General features: G+C 46.3%; 1 protein-coding gene across 1 annotated transcript; it reads left to right on the top strand.

Moving 5' to 3' along the window:
* The first annotated feature begins 8,965 nt into the window (after positions 1-8,965).
* On the top strand, positions 8,966-18,580 carry LOC146176113 (kunitz-type serine protease inhibitor bitisilin-3-like). The gene is made up of 4 exons (XM_084580916.1): positions 8,966-9,079; positions 10,031-10,090; positions 12,212-12,403; positions 18,321-18,580. Exons 1-4 carry the CDS (start codon positions 9,040-9,042, stop codon positions 18,518-18,520), a joined length of 492 nt encoding a protein of 163 aa, XP_084437042.1. The 5' UTR covers positions 8,966-9,039; the 3' UTR covers positions 18,521-18,580.
* The last annotated feature ends 1,065 nt before the right edge of the window (positions 18,581-19,645 follow it).

The raw sequence follows: 19,645 nt of genomic DNA on the forward strand, positions 1-19,645 counted from the left end.
GACTTCTGCTGCCAGCTGGTCGACACTTTCGCGAGAACTGACCGACGGGACAATGCGCTGCGCCTGCTTGAAGTGCGCATCCCGAAGCCAAATGAGAGCGTGGCTATGTTTGCGGAAGACATGGCTCGCCTTTTTCGCAGTGCCGACCCTGATATGAGTGAGCCAAGGAAGCTACGGCTTCTCATGCATGGTGTCAAAGAACAGGTGTTTGCCGGCTTGGTACGCAACCCACCTAAAACGGTGAGAGAGTTCGTTAAGGACGCTACTGCTATAGAGCGAGCCCTACAAGACCGGTGCCGAATGTACAACCGACCCGTTAACTGTGCTTCGACGACTGCGGCGGCGCTGAATGCTACCGATAGGACCGCTCTTCGAGACCTCATTAGAGAAATTGTCCTTGAGAAGCTCCAGCGAATTACGGCTACGAAGGCTCAGTCATCACAGGCCCTTGTGGAAACCGTCAGGAATGAAATTCGGTATGCCTTATCACCGTCTGCACCATGTAACCAGTCTCACCCCGTCGACAACGCGGCAGCTATTTCGGAGCCATACCACGCTCCACAACCGGTCAGCTTCACGGCCGACGTCCCTGCACCTTACCACTAGCCGCAACATGAGAGCTATGTCGCAGTCCTTCGTCGCCCGCCTCCAGACCACGCCCCACCGAGCTCATCGAGCCGTCAGGAGACGCGACTCTTCCATGGACCTCAGTGGGCGCCTTCCAGGCGCTTTAAACCACGCCTAACTGACAGGTGGCGCAGTTATGATAGACGGCCACTCTGTTTCTACTGCGGGCAACCTGGCCACGTGTATCGGTACTGCCGCTACCGCGAAGAGGGGCAAGCCTTTCCGCCTGCTTCTGCTCGCCAACACTTCAATGCCGACTCTGCCCGAATCGAGGACGACCCTCCGGTCAGCAGGGAAAACAAATCCCGGGGCTTCCGCCACTGCTCCTCCCCATCACCACAGCGTTATCCTTCGCTGATGCGTCGTAGTATTGCTGACGTTAGCGGACAGCGGTCCCCGAGCCCTCCCCGGGGAAACTAATAGCCGCAACCTCGCGAAGGGAGGTTGCAACCAGTCGAAAAATGCCAAACCCTTCACCACCGCCGCAATCGCCGACAATCTGTGCTTCTGACGCTGCTGTTAACATGAACATTGACATCGCCGCACTACCGCCGAAAATGCCGCACCAGATGAGCAGCCCCGACGACGAAGCCGACAGCGCCGACCTTGCCGCACTTCCGCCACAAATGCCGAAAAAGAAAAGCAACCTGGATGAAATAGTTAGTGCTGACCTCGCCGTTTCTATTGACGGGCTGGAGGTACATGCTCTAGTGGATACCGGGGCGCATTTTGCAATTATTAGCCAGAAACTGGCTGATACGCTGCGTAAAGTAAGAACCGAATGGACTGGGCCAGTAATTAGAAGTGCTGGGGGTCAGCTACTGGCACCGACAGGGAAGTGCACTGCCCGGATAGGAATAGGAAACGCGGTGTTTGTTGGCAGTTTCGTTATTCTCCCTGACTGTTGCAAAGACCTCATCTTGGGCATGGACTTTCTGCGCCTTCATGGGGCTGTAATCAGCATTCGAGATAGCGTAGTTGCCTTCACCAAGAATCATGGAGACCTTGGTTATGCGGAAGTACCACTGATGCCCTTACGCGTCGCCAAGGAGACGGTGACATTACCTCCGCGATCATGCTCTCTTGTTCAAGTGAAGTGCGACGTGGCGCATACCGGCGATGTAATCGCCGAAAGGGCAGTCACCCTGCTACTAAGCCGAGGTGTTTCTATAGCTCGGGAGCTAGTCAACTTGACCGATGGTCAGACCGAAGTGCTGCTGACAAACTTCAGCGACGAGCGTCAGCAAATTCCGAAAGGCGCAACTGTGGCCTTTTTCGACAGCATCCTAAATGCGCAGCACTGCTTCTCACTGCAACAGGAAGGGCCAGTGTGCAAGACGCCCGTAGCCATAATCGATGTGAGTCCAAATTTGTCTTCTTCAGAACGGGACCGCCTTTTGGATCTCATAGATCAATATCGAGACTGCTTTGCTTCCGAATCACGGGTCGGCCAAACGCCCTTGACAAAACATCGAATCATTACGGATGACTCGATTCGCCCGATTCGACAAAATCCTTACCGTGTGGCTCCAAAAGAACGTGAAGCCACTCAGCGCCAGGTGGCCGAAATGCTTAGAAACGACGTTATCCAGCCATCACAGAGCCCCTGGGCTTCCCCCGTGGTGCTTGTTAAAAAGAAGGACGGCAGCTTACGATTTTGCATAGACTACCGCAAGCTCAACCAAGTGACTAAAAAAGACGTGTACCCTCTTCCTTGCATCAATGATTCCCTTGATCGCCTACGAAATGCACGTTACTTCTCATCAATGAACTTGAAAAGTGGATATTGGCAGATAGAAGTAGATGAGAGGGATCGGGAGAAGACAGCATTCGTCACTCCCGACGGATTGTATGAGTTCAAGGTGCTTCCGTTCGGTTTGTGCTCGGCACCAGCAACATTTCAGAGGCTGATGGACACTGTGCTCTCGGGACTTAAGTGGCAAACATGCCTGGTGTATCTTGACGACGTGATTGTGTTTTCGGCCACATTAGAAGAGCATCTACGCCGTTTGCTAGCTGTGTTTCAGGCCATACGGTCTGCAGGCCTCACCCTAAAACCCGAGAAGTGCCACTTCGGTTACGAGGAGCTGCAGTTCTTAGGTCTCGTCGTTCGCCAAGAAGGTGTGCGGCCTGATCCTGAAAAGCTCGCCGCAGTCGCCAAGTTCCCAACACCTACGGACAAAAAGACATTGCGGCGCTTTCTGGGTCTTAGCGCCTATTACCGTCGGTTTATTGCTGGCTTCTCACGAATTGCCTGGCCATTAACTTCGTTGACGCGTGACAACGCTGTCTTTAGCTGGGGTGAAGAACAGCAACAAGCTTTTAATGAGCTGCGGTGGCGTTTACAGACACCACCTGTTCTGGCACACTTTGATGACGACGCCCCCGCACTGCTTCATACGGATGCCAGCAACGTGGGCTTGTGCTGTACTGGTGCAGCGCCAGGATGGTGTAGAAAAAGTAAGTGCTTACGCCAGCAGGACCCTATCTAAAATGGAAGCGAACTACTCCACAACCGAAAAAGAATGCCTTGCAGTGGTATGGGCGATTATGAAGTTCCGTCCTTATTTGTACGCTCGCCCCTTTGAAGTCGTTAGCGACCATCACTCTCTCTGTGGGCTGACGAACCTAAAGGACCCTTCAGGGAGACTCGCGCGTTGGAGCCTTCGATTACGTAAATTTGACATGGCCATTATTTACAAATCTGGAAGGAAGCACACGGATGCTGATTGCCTTTCCCGAGCGCCGGTCGAACCTTCCACTATACCCGATGAAGGCACTGCGTGTTTAGGTGTCATAGATGACGTAACGCTTTCCCAACAGCAGCGAGAGGACCAGCAATTGCTCCCTCTTATTGATTTCTTGGAAAAGCGAACTACGGTTGTGCCTAAGATTTTCGCTCGACTAATGCCTTCGTTCTTTATTCGCAACAACGTACTTTACAAGAACTTCCTCCCAGGGGGAAACAGTTATTTACTCGTCGTCCCATCAGCTCTCCGCAGTGAAGTTTTGCAAGCGTGTCACGACGAGCCAACCGCCGGTCACCTAAGCTACACCCGCACTTTGGCTAGAGTACAGCACGGATACTACTGGCCAAAACTGCCGGCGACAGTGAAACACTCTGTACACAGTGCATAGACTGCCAGCGCCGTAAATCACCCCCTGTAAAACCAGCTGGCCTACTCCACCCACTTCAAGTGCCAACGACACCTTTTAAACAAATCGGCATGGACCTCCTGGGACCATTTCCGACGTCCACAGCCGGGATAAATGGATAATTGTCGCCACCGATTATCTAACCCGCTACGCGGAGACCAAGGCTCTGCCAAGGGGTACCGCCGCTGAAGCAGCTCGGTTCTTCGTTGAGAACATTGTCCTGAGGCATGGCGCTCCGGCATTCATTATAACAGACCGAGGAACTGCATTTACGGCCGAACTTTTGGAGACCGTTCTCCGCCTCAGTGGCACCAGTCATCGTAAAACTACAGCCTATCACCCCCAAACCAAAGGGTTGACGGAACGTCTCAATAAGACCATCGCAAACATGCTTTGCATGTACGTCGACGTGAACCACAAGAATTGGGACGAAATTCTTCCCTACGTCACGTTCGCCTACAATACGGCACGCCAAGACACCACTCGTATGACACCATTCAGCCTCCTTCACGGGCGACCAGTAACAACTATGCTGGATGCAATGTTGCTCCCGAATGCCGACACCGATGATCTCGATCAGGACGCCGAGGAATTCGCTCAACGTACTGAGGAAGCTCGACAACTAGCGTGCGTGCGGATCAAAAATCAGCAAGAGCATGATGCACGACGCTACAATCAGAGACACCGACATGTCATGTACGAACCTGGCAACAAAGTGTGGGTCTGGACTCCTATTCCCCGCCGTGGACTCTCCGAAACTATTGCGGCGATACTTCGGGCCCTATGTTGTTCAGCAACGTTTAACCGACGTCACTTATGAGGTGGTGCCAGACAAGGTGTCGACATCAAAGTGACGCCAGCAACAAGCAGGCGTCGTCCACGTTGTGCGTATGAAGCCGTACAACTCGGACTGACCTCATCGAGACGATGCTTCCTGAGGAGGGGGGTAAATGACGCATATAGAAGACGACGCAAAAGATGACATCTGAGACGACAAGCGCGAGCCTGTAAGTGAAAGAAGCTTGAACGCAAGACTTGTTCTGGTCGACCATTCAAACCATCTATCGCTAGGTTCTCCTTGGTGTTCTACCGAGACGTGACAATATAAAGCAGACATTGTGAGATTAAAGTGGTATTTTTTTCAGTTAAATGCTTGTTTTGGTGCAGATGCGGCATAAAAATTGGGGGGACATTTAAGCTCCGCCATAAGGTTTTGGTTCAGATGCGGAATAAAAAATTGGGGACATTGACGCGATAGCGTTTCATGAACACTAAAGTAGTTTTCGCTGTTTTAATTTTTATTTTGCACATATTTTCTCTTCTGGTTTGCCGAGCGATGACGTCGGCCGGTAGTTCGAACGCCGCTCCTTAAAGCTTGGCGTGTTCCTGTACGCGTTCAACGCTTGACACATACGGAGTTTTTCCATTTTTGTTTTCATTCGTTGCGAATTCGCGCGGTAGAACGGACAACAACGCCGACACCGGATTTTTATTACACGGGGTCCTTAAGCTCTCGCGTAAAATGTTGAACGAGCGCGGAATGCGGTAAGCCGGATTTTAAGTTCCTGAGAGCTGAGTGAATATTCTTAACATAGATGACAACCTTGAGTCCTTTTAAACCGTTTCCAGCGCGAAGAGCACAATTTGCAAAATAACAATGCATAAAAACTATAAAACCTACTGTAAAAACGACCCATCGGTTTTAAAAAATGAGAAAAATGGCATCAATTTGTACAGAGTATACTGGACACAGTAACAGTAGACGCCGTAATTTGCGCGAGCTGTCTCTCGCATGACAACTGCTTCCAAAAGCCGTGTTGATGTCGAGAAAAGAAAAATAATTCTATGGCACACGCCGCGGCCTTGGCAGGTGGGACGTCCATATTTACCCCCCCCCCGCGCACGCACACGCACACGCACACGCACACGCACACGCACACACACACACACACACACACACACACACACGCACGCCCGCACGCACACACACACACACACACACACACACACACACACACACACACACACACACACACACGCACACGCACACGCACACGCACACACACACACACACACACACACACACACACACACACACACACACACACACACACACAAAACAGACAGAACCCTAAACTCTTGCAAGTTGCGGAAGGAGTTCATATGATTAATATTGTCACACAAAAAACATGCAAAAGAAAAAGAAAAAAAGAACAATACATGACTATAAAACGTCAAACGTCATTTGTTGAATACAACATTCAAAATATATACATAAAAGCGGGTTATAGCTATTTGGAAAATTATTGGCTGTTACTTATGCTTCTAATCAGTGGCGGTTGCACTTTCCAATAATGTATTGTAGTATATATAAATGAATAAGTGCCATAATTAGTTTTAATGCGTGTGACATGTAGAGATTCGGGAGCACTTACGTTCTTCATCTAATATCTGGAACACATTTTTAGCATTGAGTCATAAGTGAAAAGCCACTCTAAATAGATATAAAACACTGCTTAGTCAAGTCGTACGACTGTGTCTGCACAATCTATAGGTACCATGTCTGACTAAAAACGCAATGCTTCTAGAAGGATGAATCTGATCTCACACTCCCATCTGAGGAAAGGGCAGAATTTGCATCTCCTGCCGATTTTACTATGTCCTGTCGTCACTTGACGTCAGGCAACCCTACATCGAATCAGTGCAGGCGATATCAGAAACCACCTACCACCCGCCAGAGCTATTCCATTCATTTACCGCTACCAACGCGATGCCACGTTTTCGGGTACAGGGCTTTTCACGCTATCGCCTTAAAAATCCTGCATATTCTCCTGGTGGGTGATGGCTGGTAGCTGATAAAGACGCACTTATTTGTTATAGGGTTTCACGGCGGCAAAAAATGCAACATGGCAAAACAATGTTACCGTGGCCATACGACAGGATCTCCCAAATCGGGTTTCTAATCTGATATGTATTGTTGAGGGGAACCAAACCCTGCGAAATGCAAGACTCATGTCTTGAAGACATGAGTCTTCCGACGCCCATACGAAGACAAGTCCACTTGTCGAAACGTTGGCACAACCTGCTAGCTGAGGCTTCCCCCCTCTACCCTTGTTCAGTGCTCTTTCATACCATGCAGCCATCTTCTTCCTCTCGTTCTGCCTCATGCATTCCGAGTCAGACACGCCGGCCCTAGGTCATGCAGGTGCGGTCCGAGCGAAGAGGGGCTTTCTGTTCATATCGTGTCGTATTGCATATAATGCGGTAGCTTACGACTCTACGCAGATGATAATATGCGAGGTAATATTGAAATGCAAGTGATTTATGAGTTGCAAATAGCATGCACGCAAACGATGCTATTCAGTAGAAGAAGCCGCGGGCGGGAGCCGCTAACGTTGTTGCGTCATTACGTATAAAGGAGGGAATTTAATGCGTTTCATGCACTTATTTGGTAAGCGTGCTTTTAAAACAAAGTGTGCACGCTCAACTGAAACTCCGAGGAAAAGTACGCACGTCGCCTAGACATGATAGTTGACTTCCAAATAGATGTGCATAAATGCATAGTAACGTTACACAAGGGGCATTCTTTGCATAACCCGCGGACGTAGTGTACTGTGCGAAAAAGGAAAAGCATATAGCAAAATTAGGTTTTTAAGTGTTCTACATTGTATCTCATTGCCAAACCCGATATTAATTTATTTGCGGAAATAGCTCCTCATTGACGCAAGAAGAGATTACAATAAATTAAATAGATGTTTCTAAAGAAATCATAAGCAAGCAATAGAATTCGTGCGGCAAATACGCAGGAGCGTTTTGTTTTATTGCGTAAGCAATACTACACGAGGTTTAACCTATCGTGTAAACCCGGCCGGTAGCCACGTTTGGCCTTTAGAGCGACCGCAGATGGGGCCCCTCTTGAAGCCGTCGGGTAAACCCGGTCGGTAGCCACGGCGCGCCGCAGATGCAGAAAAAGAAGAAGAAGAAAGAACAGAAAGAGGGAGCTATGTCAGCTTTGTTTACGCAACCTGCCGGGTTTAACTAAAACTAAACTCCAGCTAATTTGTTTTTTTCTGCGGCATGAAACATGGGTATATTGTCGCCTTTGTGAAGAAATCACGCATGCATTAATTCTGGTTTGTGAATCACTTCATTATTGCTTAGGACCAATTTTTCTTACGCCATTTAGACCATATGGCATATCCGGTGGCTGTGCGCAATTTTCTAGGTGAAGTTTTTGACCACAAGCGCATCCTTATAGTCTTTTGTTCACAGGTGTGGACGCCCTCATGTTAGCTCACAGAATCGCGTTTTATTGTTTTTTAAGGGCGAGAGTTTAAACTTGTGGCGAAGTTTTGCCGTGTGTTTCTATACCCGTCTCATTCCTCCCACTTTTCCATATGAATGAAGCTCTCTGAGTTGGCGCTGCTTCCTACTCTACCATCTTATCCGCACTCCTGACGTCCCAGAGCACACCAACCAGCCACACGACCGCTTACTTCGAAGATCGAAATATAATTGTGTTCCAGCGCGCCATTTCATTCCTAACGTATTCGTGCCTGCCATGTAAGTGCTATGCTCTCATCAAAATCGACGCCGATGTGACCGCACAATTTTCTCAACCACTTACTAATGATCTCGCACTGAAAGCCGGCCGCAGGCATGCTCGTAACTTTTGAGGGATGCCAGGCTTCGAACTGTCAGACTACCAACACTGAAATAATGTTTTTAATTTCAACGTGCACGCGCGAACGCGACAACGTGCACGCCCTCAACTGTAACCTTCCAAATACCATCGTTATGACGATTCAATAATGAATCTGAGTGGCAGCGCCCACCCATAAAACTGACAGAAAAGGCAACTGTGACCAGCAGAAACGTGAGCGAAAAGCGGCATGTACCAGCTTTTACTTGTATATAGGTTCGGTAAGTCATTTCATTTTGTATTATATACTTTGTTCAGCTAGGAATACCTTAAAGAGTACTTTCGGGAAACTTACCGTCGTGTAGAATCCAGCCTTTAGGAACTGACGTGGAAGGTCAAATAAAAGTCAAATATAGAAAAGAAACTGGATTCATCAAAGTTTACTAACCACAAATGTAAAGTTCTCCTATGATTCGTTGCCATTTGTCTCCCGTCGAAAAGATATATAAAAGATCTTCATTTTTCCAAACAGTCGGTAGCACGTTTTCCAGTGTCCGCTACGTGTGGAATTGTTACAGTCTTAACAACCTCGACAAAAATCACATTGCGAGGAAATGAATTGTATCGTGTTTGTTTCAGCTGCGTGCCTAATTGGTGAGTATTTTCTAAGCAAACCAAAGTTAACAATAGGGGTAATACGTACCCTGAGCTGAATTTCGTACTAACTGCCCACGTTTGATTAATAGGACGCCAAACTAAATTTGAAATACGCGAACAGCAGGTCCGAACACTGTTACCCGATAAAGCGTGTTAAAAAAAACACTGACTATGTGTGAGCTTTTTAACGAGATAAGTTTAGGACTCCATTCTCCAGGAATGCCGTCATCGGCTTTGGCGTGTTATGAGCAACATTTCTGGGCATATATCTGGCCGCTGGTAGTAGGGGAGCTGACATGGCCCTGTAGGGACTGTCGCCGGGTGGTGTGAAGTCTCGAGACCACATGGCATGACAGAATTGGGGAGTGCTCACGGCTCGCGCTTCGCCTTTGAGAAGGGAGGGGGATATTGCATCCAGCCTTTCAGGACCCTTCAATTGGGAGTTCCGCGCGCTATCCTCATCCCACATGGGCACGTTCATGCGGCTTGGTTAAAGGGGGGCTCTGCATCTATGTCTGACGATGTTTCATATATTAGTCGTAGCCTAGGGCGGTATATATTGAGTATTTCTGGGCTAGTAGATGAGAAAATAAAGCGATTATTATTTAGACGAGTAGAAAACTCAGCACGCCAAAGCAGCTCCGCCGGGTCGCCGACAGGCGTACTCCTTAAGACTGTCACACCATCCCTTAAATGAAGCCTAAGTGCCACGCTGAATTTTAAGTTTTCGCTAATTTTAGATTGTATTTTTTGACATTCATAATCACTTCTTCACATGCGTTATGCAGATACTGTGTGCTTTCTTCGCTTGAGACAATCTTTTATAGCTACAATCCAGTTAGGTTTCGAAATAATAATTTTAAACAGAATGAAAATACGCTCGATGGAGGTCATGTGAAGGTGCTGATTTAAGTAACGTATCTTTTTGTTGTGTGCTTTTTCTCGCAGGTGCCGCATGCGGCCAAAAAGCATTCCTTTTGGGACAGGAACGTACTCTCAAGGGTTCAGGTGAACGACTATAGCCCTTTTTTTTTGCTATGGTGATATTGTTAAGCGCGCATTGCTACCACTTGGTGATGTGGTAAATGAGTGTGGTATTTAGGCTCTGTATAATACTATGCGAATCAAGTAAATGACGCGTACATAACATTACGCATGCTGCGCCCCACCGCCAGAGGCTATGTTTTGATGGGGGGAAAACGAAGTGGCGGCCGTGTGCTGCCTGATGTCAGTGCACTTTAAAGATCTCCAGGGGGTCGAAATTGCTCCGGAGCCATCCACGATGGCACCCATTTATCTCTTTCCGCTTCCACTCCCATTTCCCTCCCTTTACCTACGGCGCGGACAAGTGTCCACGGAACAAGTGGGACAAGTAGTGTGCACTTCCTTTCATCTGAAACAGTTATTAATATTGCGTGCTAGGTACGCATAGGGGGGGGGGGGGGGGGGTAATTTACAGAGATCGGTCGAAACAAGACAGCGGCGAAGCGTACAAACGTTCTCCTGCCCTTGCTCTTCTTTCTTCTTCACCGATCCACCCGACCATTCTTCTTCATCTTCCGTCGACGTTCTGCGAAAACGCGTGACAATATTATTATTACGTACTTTTAACAGCACCCCTGTCCCTTTGACTTATAGCATATCTGTATGGGGTCAATGCAGTGAGAACTTCTAATTAGGCCATCTCACTAATATTTTGACACAATGAACAGATTTCGGACGTCCTATTCATAGTGAGAATAGTGTGAGCTATTATAGACCCTTAAATTACGCATTTAATGGTGTACGGCAAGGTGTACGGCAGCGTAATAGCAGCCGCAACCGTCTGCGGCTTCCTTGTGGACCCTCGTTCGCGTCATGCACTTTGCTACAAGCTTACTCAAAAATTAGGAGGATACCTAAGCTTTGCCTTTGGAGTAGATGCAATAATGTCCTTAATATCGCCTTTTCATACCGGAAATTTTCGCAATATGTCCAGAGTTTGAAAAAGCTTTAAACGGCTTTAGTTGGTATAGGAAACAGTAAGACGCAGTATGTCCTATTTCAAGGTGGATACAGTAAAACACAGTAAAACACTGCAGGTCTCTAAGCACTGTATTTTCACTTCATGAGTAAAGAAATACAAGAATAACCTGAATAAACCAGTAAACATATTGAGAGGTAAAATTGTCACAAGGAGTCAGGGCACACGGCTTTCACTGTCGTAAGTTAATCAAGTGGTCACCGCCGCGAATCGAACCATTTAATCCGTGCGCTTTCATTTGTATACCGCGTTAAATTAGTAGAGTATTTTTGTTTGTTTTTCTCAATGTGCCGCTTCATGAAAATGTGCTGCAAACTAGGTTAGGTTACTAAATTTGTAAATAACCTCTCTACTTTCAGCTGTAGAAGACCGTAAAGAAAGATATATATGAGCAATTTGTATTCTCTTTCATTTGCGCATCACAGTAAATCACCAAGTGCTGCTTGCACCTCATCTGTCCATGAATATCCAGGCCGCACTTCCTTCGCAGGCGCCTTGCCTCGTGTTCCTCCAATGGATCCCTGGACACTCGGGAATTAGCGGCAATGAGTTGGCTAACCAGCTTGCCCGTGAAACTTATCCGGGCGCAGTTCATTCCTCGGCCGGAGTTCTTATCGAGCGTGTCGAGAGTATCTATTCGCGCAGAAATCAAATAATACTACAATGCTACCCGCTTAGAGAGCAAGCTTACACCGGCCCCTTCCTAGTCTTTCTCTCCAGGAGGCTCACGTTCTTCGACAGATTCGGCTTAATTCAGTCATCACACCTGAACCCTGTATCTGTACTTATTGCGCCCCGATCCTTGACGTCGTAACTGCCTTGCCACTTATGCAACCTATTCCACTACCTACATTCCTGCTTGATTGCATTGCAGTCGGGTTTATCTCCCACCCCCTCCCATATTATTGGGACCTGGCAGGACTGACTGAATGCTAAAGGTGAGGAAGAACAGCGCGTGCTCGTTCAGCAGCACATCAGCGTATTAGGCGCCTAAGTGTCGCGTTTCAATAAAACCTTCTACTTTTAATAATCATGTTACATATTAACTTGCTGTGGACACGGATTGTGCTAAGATGCGCTACAAATTTTCTATGCTTGTTTTACAGTGGATAACTCAACACGATGCAACAAAACCGGGAACCTAGTAGGAACTGAATGCAAAGACGGTTTTGTGGTTGGACGATACACTTACAATGCGAAAACCAAAAAGTGTGAATATTTCGTACCGGCAAGCTGCAGTGGAACACCTAATGAAAACAATTTCCGCACGCGCAAGGAGTGTTTTGAGACCTGCATGAGTAAGTAATCAAAGAAGATTCAACATAATGCTTTTGGTTGCATATGTAAAAAATGTGTTCATGCCGTATGATGATCAGCTAATAATTATGTATGTGCTGCCGTTTTGTAGACAGGGCAGATGTTTCGCAGTATTACTATTGCTTAATGGAGCGTTGTATTGTAAAAGAAAAGATAAAAAAAAACGCTAAAAGTACAAACCTAAAGGATAATATCGCCATCTGTACGGCGTGTGTGTTAACTACGTCATTAGCTGCAGTCGTTGCTTACATTGTTTTTTTTTTTTATACCATGCAAGCTAAATAGCTTTTTATTGACTTTTGGCAGTAAAGAAATTTTTTTAGAATGCATCGGCTGGCCACGTAAAAAATAGCGTAAATTCTGAAGCTGTGTCCTTTCCAAACAAAGTCAATATCGCAGTTACAAATGGCATCGTTACAAATTGCCTCGTAGCAATAATTTTGGCGGGAATCTTTACGGATTTTGCGGTGTGGTCGCGCAAATGTAATGCAGGTGAAAAAAAGAAAAACGTTCCAGGCATTGTGAGCACTTACAGGAGAAAATACTGGGCCCGAGATGAAATTATTGTAATGGCCATGCGGACTGTAAAATGGACGTTCTAGAGAATGCTGTGTTGTAATTTGATCGGGGGGTCTAGTCCTTTAAATTAATGCGCTATTTAGGAGAGACCTTCAATACGTCCGTCAATTTACCGCCCTCACTAAAAAGCGCATATCTTCGAGGTTGTTTGCGGTATTACTGTTATTATAAAATTAATAAAGAAACCTAAAAGAAAACTGTAAAGAACAATTAAATTCATGAAACCTGGCCCTGCAGTGGCATAACATCTCTACATCAGCACCCTTAAGATAAATGGGTGAATGGGATAGAGACCCACACCTTTCTGCGCAGTAAGCAAGATGTGGTGGCGCTGCTGTCGACAGGCTGAGCCGACTGGCGGTGAATAAAGCTTAATTATGGCTTTTGGTGAGGATTATCGGCATCTAAATGAGATTACAAAAACAAGAGACGTGCACCCCTTCATAGTATCCACGACACCCTCGGCTGTCTTTGTGATGCTACAGTTTATCCTGTATTGATCTTCGCTCCGGCTATTGCAGACCATAGTGGATGACCTGGACCGCGAGAAGGCTGCTTTTGTAACACCTGATTGGCTGTACCAAATTAAAGCGATAATGTTTGTCTTATGTAACGTTTTTGTCACAATTGCCCACGATAGGCGTCCTTCTGCAAGGTTTCAAGTGGTCCACTGGCCTCCGCTATCTCAAATATGTGATTGTCTTCTCCCCACATTTTCTTCTCACCTCGTTGACCTGCCTAAATTCTCTCCCTCTTTCGTCGTGCCGGCCTCAAGCTCAACGCCACTAAGTGCCGTTTCGCGAGCCGTCAGCTATAGTCTTTGGCCACGTCGTTGATGCCACTAGTATTTCTCCTGACCAGCAAACTTCAGGCCGTGAAAAACTTTCGGCTGCCCCGTTTCTGAAACGACGTGCGCAGCTTCCTGGACCTGTGTTCATATTTTCGTTGGTCTGTGCCAGGTTTTACCGGTATCGCATGCCCCCTCATAGATCTCAAAAAGGACGTGACTTCCTCTTGGCGCCTTATCCAAGATAAAGGCTTTGTAGAGCTAATATCTAGGCTCACCACGTTGCCCGTCTTGAGAAGTCTGTACTGACGCTAACAGCCGTGGAATCGTCACTATTCTTTCTCAGTGACAATCCGGGCACTATCGTGCCATTGCCTACGTCAGCTGTCTCCTTTATACCATACAGCCGATTAATTTATCACTGAACTCGAGTTATTTATTTTACTCCATTGCAAAAATTCGTCCGTATTTACACGGCCGCACATTTACTGTGGTCACTGACAACAACGCGCTCTGCTGGCTCTCCTCTCTGAAAGACCCAACGTGAGGGCTGGGTCGTTGGGCTTTACGACTCCAAGAGTTTGATTACATAGTTATTTATAAGTCTGATTTGCAGCACAACGATGCTGACTACCTTTCCCGCTATCCTGTTCACTCGCCAGAGATTTCAGCAATTGCCTGTAAAGCCGACTTCTTCTTGCTTTCTTTGCCAACTGGTGACGAGCAACGTCAAGATGCCGAGCATCGCTGTAATATTGACCGCCTCTAGGCTTCCTCTTGTGACCGCTCGAGAAGCCAGTTCCTCCTTTGTGCTGAAACTTTATACCACCGCAATCTTAACCCTCCTGGTCCGACATCCTTACAGTGCCGAAACACTTTCGGAAAGCAATGCTTCAAGAACTGCCCGAGTTCCCAACATGTGGTCATCTTGACGTCTTGCGGACTTACGACCGCGTGCTTCGTCGATTCTTTTGGCCACGCCTCTACCGCTCTGTACGCCGTTATGTAGGTAACTGTGCCCTGTGTCAACGTCTGAAAAGCTCCAACATCCGCCTTGTTCATTCAATTGACTTTCTCTCAACAACTTTCTACCGTGCCGGCTGGAACTTCTCGGAGCATTCCCTGAGTCCACCTCTGGAGTCGACATGTTGGCGTTGCCGCAGAGTACGCTAAACGCTACGCAGTCACGCGTGCGCTTCCCGCCAGTAATGCTACCGTTGTCACCAATTTTCTTTTTCGTGACCTTATTTTACACGATGGCGCACCGCGTCAACTCTATACAGACCGCGGCTGCTCCTTCCTCTGTAAAGCTGTCGAAGACATCTGTTCTTGTTGTACCAAACTTTAGCTTGACACCGCCGGTCAGCCGCGAACGAACAGCCTCCCCGAGCGCCACAACATAACGCTAACCGACATGCTTTCTATGTATGTTTCACCAAAACACCGTAACTAGGATCTCGCTCTCCCATACGTTACCTTTGAATCAATTAAAAAGGGGGAGAATTAATCTGAAGCGAGAAGTGAGAAGAGGAATCAAAGGAAGGGAGGAGTATGAGGACGGGAAAAAGGCTGACGGAATAATGTTGGCAATTCTAAAGAAAAATAATGAATGCGTATGTAGAATAACTCAGACCGAAAATCAGCTTGGGAACCTTTGTCCCACGGTCTTCCACATTTGCAAAAAAAAAAAAAAAAAAATCTGTATGAATGACTATTCAAGGAGCGAATGTAGAAGCTCTCTCCTCGAAAAATAATCACAGAGGTGCCATTTATATTCCTGGTAAGAATATTAGTGAATATAGAACAATCTTAATCAATATGAAGCGATAAACTTTCCGCTTGCATCGCTGCTTCGGTGGGTGAGGAGTTAGTTCTTTACTTCATTTTTTCAGCGGCGCCGTGCTCTCTGCTTACAAAACTGTTTCGATGGGCAAGGATTTTTTGTTTGTTTTCCCGTTTTCCTTACGGAATGCTCCGAAAAGACTCGAGTAAAAAAATTAGCTCACGTGACGGATGACCGGAGTGACAGCGCTTGGCGCTGCGGTTGATTAAGAGGCTGATAACGAGAGTACCGGGTTGTTCCCATTCTTCAGTATTAATGGGTTCAGCGAAATGGCAAGGGCGAACACATATTCTGCTGACATAAACGTTACCAAAAATTAGTTATCATTGCTAATGACCATCGAGATAATGAAAATGCCACGTGGATAGTCACGCAAGGCTGGCACTTCCGCGCTCGGGCTGTGGCGCGCTTGTTAAATGTTCCTTATTGCCGTCCACCCTATATTCGTGCTGGAAAAATGGCAACACCCCTAAAGGCATGCCTGCGAACGACAGAACCGCGTCATGTGATATCACAGCTCTAGTCTCTAGTCACTCTAGTCTCTAGTCAAAGAGGGGCTCCAGATCACAATCTGCTTTTACTGATTTACTCATTTTTGAGGGTAAAGTATTGCTAATTGGCTTTCAAGTTTTCTTCGAGGCTGATCTTTGCTGTCCAGATTTAACGCAACCTATTCTTTATGTGGTGTGGTGACTGTGCATATTGTATCAAGCACCGCAAAACAAGCCTGCCCGGAGGATTTTATGGAACATGGGATAGCGAGTTATTGTACAAAAACAGGGACATGTCTTTTGAGAAAAAAAGATGAAAAAAATTCCAGAACCCTTGACGTATATTATTGGTACATATATATCCGGTTTGGAGGAAATGTTTTCAAATCCACCTTCGTGGACTGACTGGGTTAATAGGGGTTGCATTTTTAGTTCTTTTTTGTGAATGAATGATTTCAATTAATGTGGTACTATCTTTTGTCGACAAATGCATGTGAAAAATCTTCTGCGAATGAAAGGTTGTCGTGGCATTTTTTAACGGCAACTGTTCATGTGCCAGTAATTTAGCTGCACGTGGTAGATTTTCAAGCTGTGCTTGTAGAAGAAATTTCCGTCGTCATTAAATTAGGCTGTATTGGTTTCCACGCTCTATTGAGCCCGATGGTGGGCATCGTGTGGTCGGATTTTTTAGGCCTGCTATGAAACTTCTCAACCATCAGCGTAGTCAGGACATGTTTTCCGCGACACCCATCCGCGATTTCATATATGTGGCCTACATGCAGCTGATAAGCCTATTCGACGAGTTGACAAGGGCTTCCTTTCTTAAATTTCAACTTTCACTCCGAGTGAACTCGCACTAAATGTCAGGGAGTTATGCTCTGCATGCAAGGAACACTAAGCTTTCTTGACTAAAACCGAATGGGAAAACTGAATTTGGCATTGGTATTATAGTCCTTATGACTTGAACAGAAAGGTCTAGTCAGTCATAAAGCGCATGATACTGATGAAAGCTGATAGCTTTTGGTCATAATGAATGTTGATTTCGCCATGTTTCACAGTCAATCTGTCGCTTGTAATAATTTTCACCTTGGTTTTTCTTCGTAATGTATAGTAAACTAGAATAAACGTATAAAATTTGTGCTCAAGTAACGCGACTTCTAATTAAAAAGCAGCAGAGTGTAATCGAATCGTATTATCTATCTACCTTTGGAGTAAAAAGTATTAGTTATTTGTATGAGAAAGAAATTCAGGGAACAGTATACGCAAAAAATAACTGCGCAATAAATGGTCTATATTTGTAGCAAAAATTCGTGCTACTGGCTTCCCTGCAGAAATTTGCAGGGAAAAGTCTGCACTTTCGTAGAACTAGTAGCATTACCTTATTCGGAGATCTTGATAAACTACATTATGAATATTTAGAAAAAGAAAGTAGCCGTGGTCAGTTTCTAGGGCAGATATCACATACTCTGCGGAGTACATCAAATCGCGATAGCTTGTTGGTTTAATTCCGGTAGCATTGATTCTGTTGAGCATAACACGGGTAGCGAAACACCAGGCCAAATTACTACTGCGCGGAAAACAAAAAATATGTTTTCATTTTAATATTTAGGCACTTGATTGCGGTTTCAAGACCATTGCAAAGAGCCCTTGCGGCAATACTTCTCGCTGCACGCAACTGTCGAGTGTGACCCAACCTGCCCCCACGAGGTTGAAAGAGCAGTGTGGGGTGGTACAAAGAGTATCCTCACCATGAAAGTGGAGGCAAAAGGCATCGAGGCACCCTAGGTGGTCATATCCCGCGCTCACATCAGGCGGTCTCTTTCTGCTGACGCACCATGAGCTTGCCTTACCAGCACTTTGAATTGTATAATGTACGTGCTAAGTGATTGGTTTGGTTTGGTTTCTGAGGTTTAACGTTCCAACGAATCAGGCACTGATAGACGCTGTGGTGGGAAGCATTGGAAATTTCGACAAAGATGGGTTCATTAACGTGCACTTATATCGCACAGCACAAGGCCGCTTTGCTTTTCGCCTCCATTAAAAAGCATGCTGCCGCGGCCGGGGTTCTATCCCCTATTTTTGGCACAGCAGTCAGTCGCCCTAACTACTGCACCACTACGGCGGGACTAATACAAATTTTGAAATGAACCTCTTCGTCTTCACGTTTGACAGAATTTGTTGCCAAATACATCCCACAGATACGTCACCTTGCCTACTGCCGCAAAGGGGAAGCCGGTTTGGATTTCATTCAGCTTTTACCTACGACATCGAGAGTGATATCTGCAAGAGTATAAAGTACACATTCGGCGGAGATTTTTGGCCAAAATATAACAAGTTCAAAACTGAGGACAAGTGCCGAGGCGAGTGCACACCACGCCACCAACAACACACAGGATGAACACAGTCGGAGAAGATTTTGTACTCTGATAAACCTAAATAAACATGGAGGTTTCCCTTTTCTGTGCCACGAAACATTATGACAAGAATGTGTATGCCGTAATCCCTCATTTTCTCTATAAAGCTACTTTATTTTCAGCAATGTTTTATACAATATCAGCAAGTTTTGCTGATAACGCTGTATAAAGACGCTTTAACTGTGCTTATGTATGTTGTTCATCCATAGGTATATGTGCGAAGGGAGGCAGAATTCATTGACAAGTACTCTTTAAAAGTAATTGTTTAACACCAGATACCGTCGCTGTTTCGCCTGTATGAAAACCAGACCAGGGGCGTGATCTGATTTGCGCGACTAGAGCCGATACAGCACTTCCTCATCAGAAGAGAACGTCTCCTTGAAAGTAGCAGTTCTCCACAACCTCACATAAAATTCTAATGAATTACTCCCAAATCTAAGTCCCTGCAGCGTCTGCGGGGCAACTGAATAACGTGGTCGTTGCACCTCCGATGCAGCAGATCATACTAAAAACCTCTGGCACCAGACAGTGCGCATTGAGAACTGAACCAGGTGAAGTTTAATGATATGACCTCATCAGGTTAGGCTAGCCTAATCTTTTATTAGACGAACAGACGCTATTATTAGGTGTGACGTTGAGAGTAGTGAATTCCCAGCCAATAAACGTTGAGAGTAGTGAATTCCCAGCCAATAAAGGAGAGGAAAATTGAAGAATAAAAATGCAGGGAGGTTGACTAGGGGATGCCCAGTAAGCTGTACTAGACGTGGGGAGGGAACAAATAAAGAGAAAGGAAAGAAGTACCAGCAAGGGAAAGATCTTGTCACATGTCCAGAGATCTGTAGTAAAAGGAGGTAGAGAGTACATACTTAAAATCTAGAACTCAACCCTGGGTCCTTTAAATACATAAGAAGCGCCTTCATCGCTTTCCTTTATTATGACAAAGGTGTTTTCCAAGGGACATGAATCTTACCTTCAATACGAGGACGAGAGTCCAAGCGGCGGAGCGTAGCAGCCGAGAAGGCACACTCTCGCTCAAACTGAGGAGAGTTTCAAAGTACGTTCGCAATCGTTTCATCGCACCTGCACTGATCACAAGTTGGAGTCTGCTT

The sequence above is a fragment of the Amblyomma maculatum genome, chromosome 10 (genome assembly GCF_055883805.1).
Source record: "Amblyomma maculatum isolate TAMU_Amacu chromosome 10, ASM5588380v1, whole genome shotgun sequence".
NCBI lineage: Eukaryota > Metazoa > Arthropoda > Arachnida > Ixodida > Ixodidae > Amblyomma > Amblyomma maculatum.

Excerpts from the sequence above, each read along its gene's own strand:
- LOC146176113 (XM_084580916.1), top strand. The coding sequence starts at position 9,040 with ATGAATTGTATCGTGTTTGTTTCAGCTGCGTGCCTAATTG. Across the intron at positions 10,091-12,211 it reads ACGTACTCTCAAGGGTTCAG|TGGATAACTCAACACGATGC; the intron begins GTGAACGACTAT and ends CTTGTTTTACAG. Across the intron at positions 12,404-18,320 it reads GTGTTTTGAGACCTGCATGA|ATACGTCACCTTGCCTACTG; the intron begins GTAAGTAATCAA and ends TACATCCCACAG.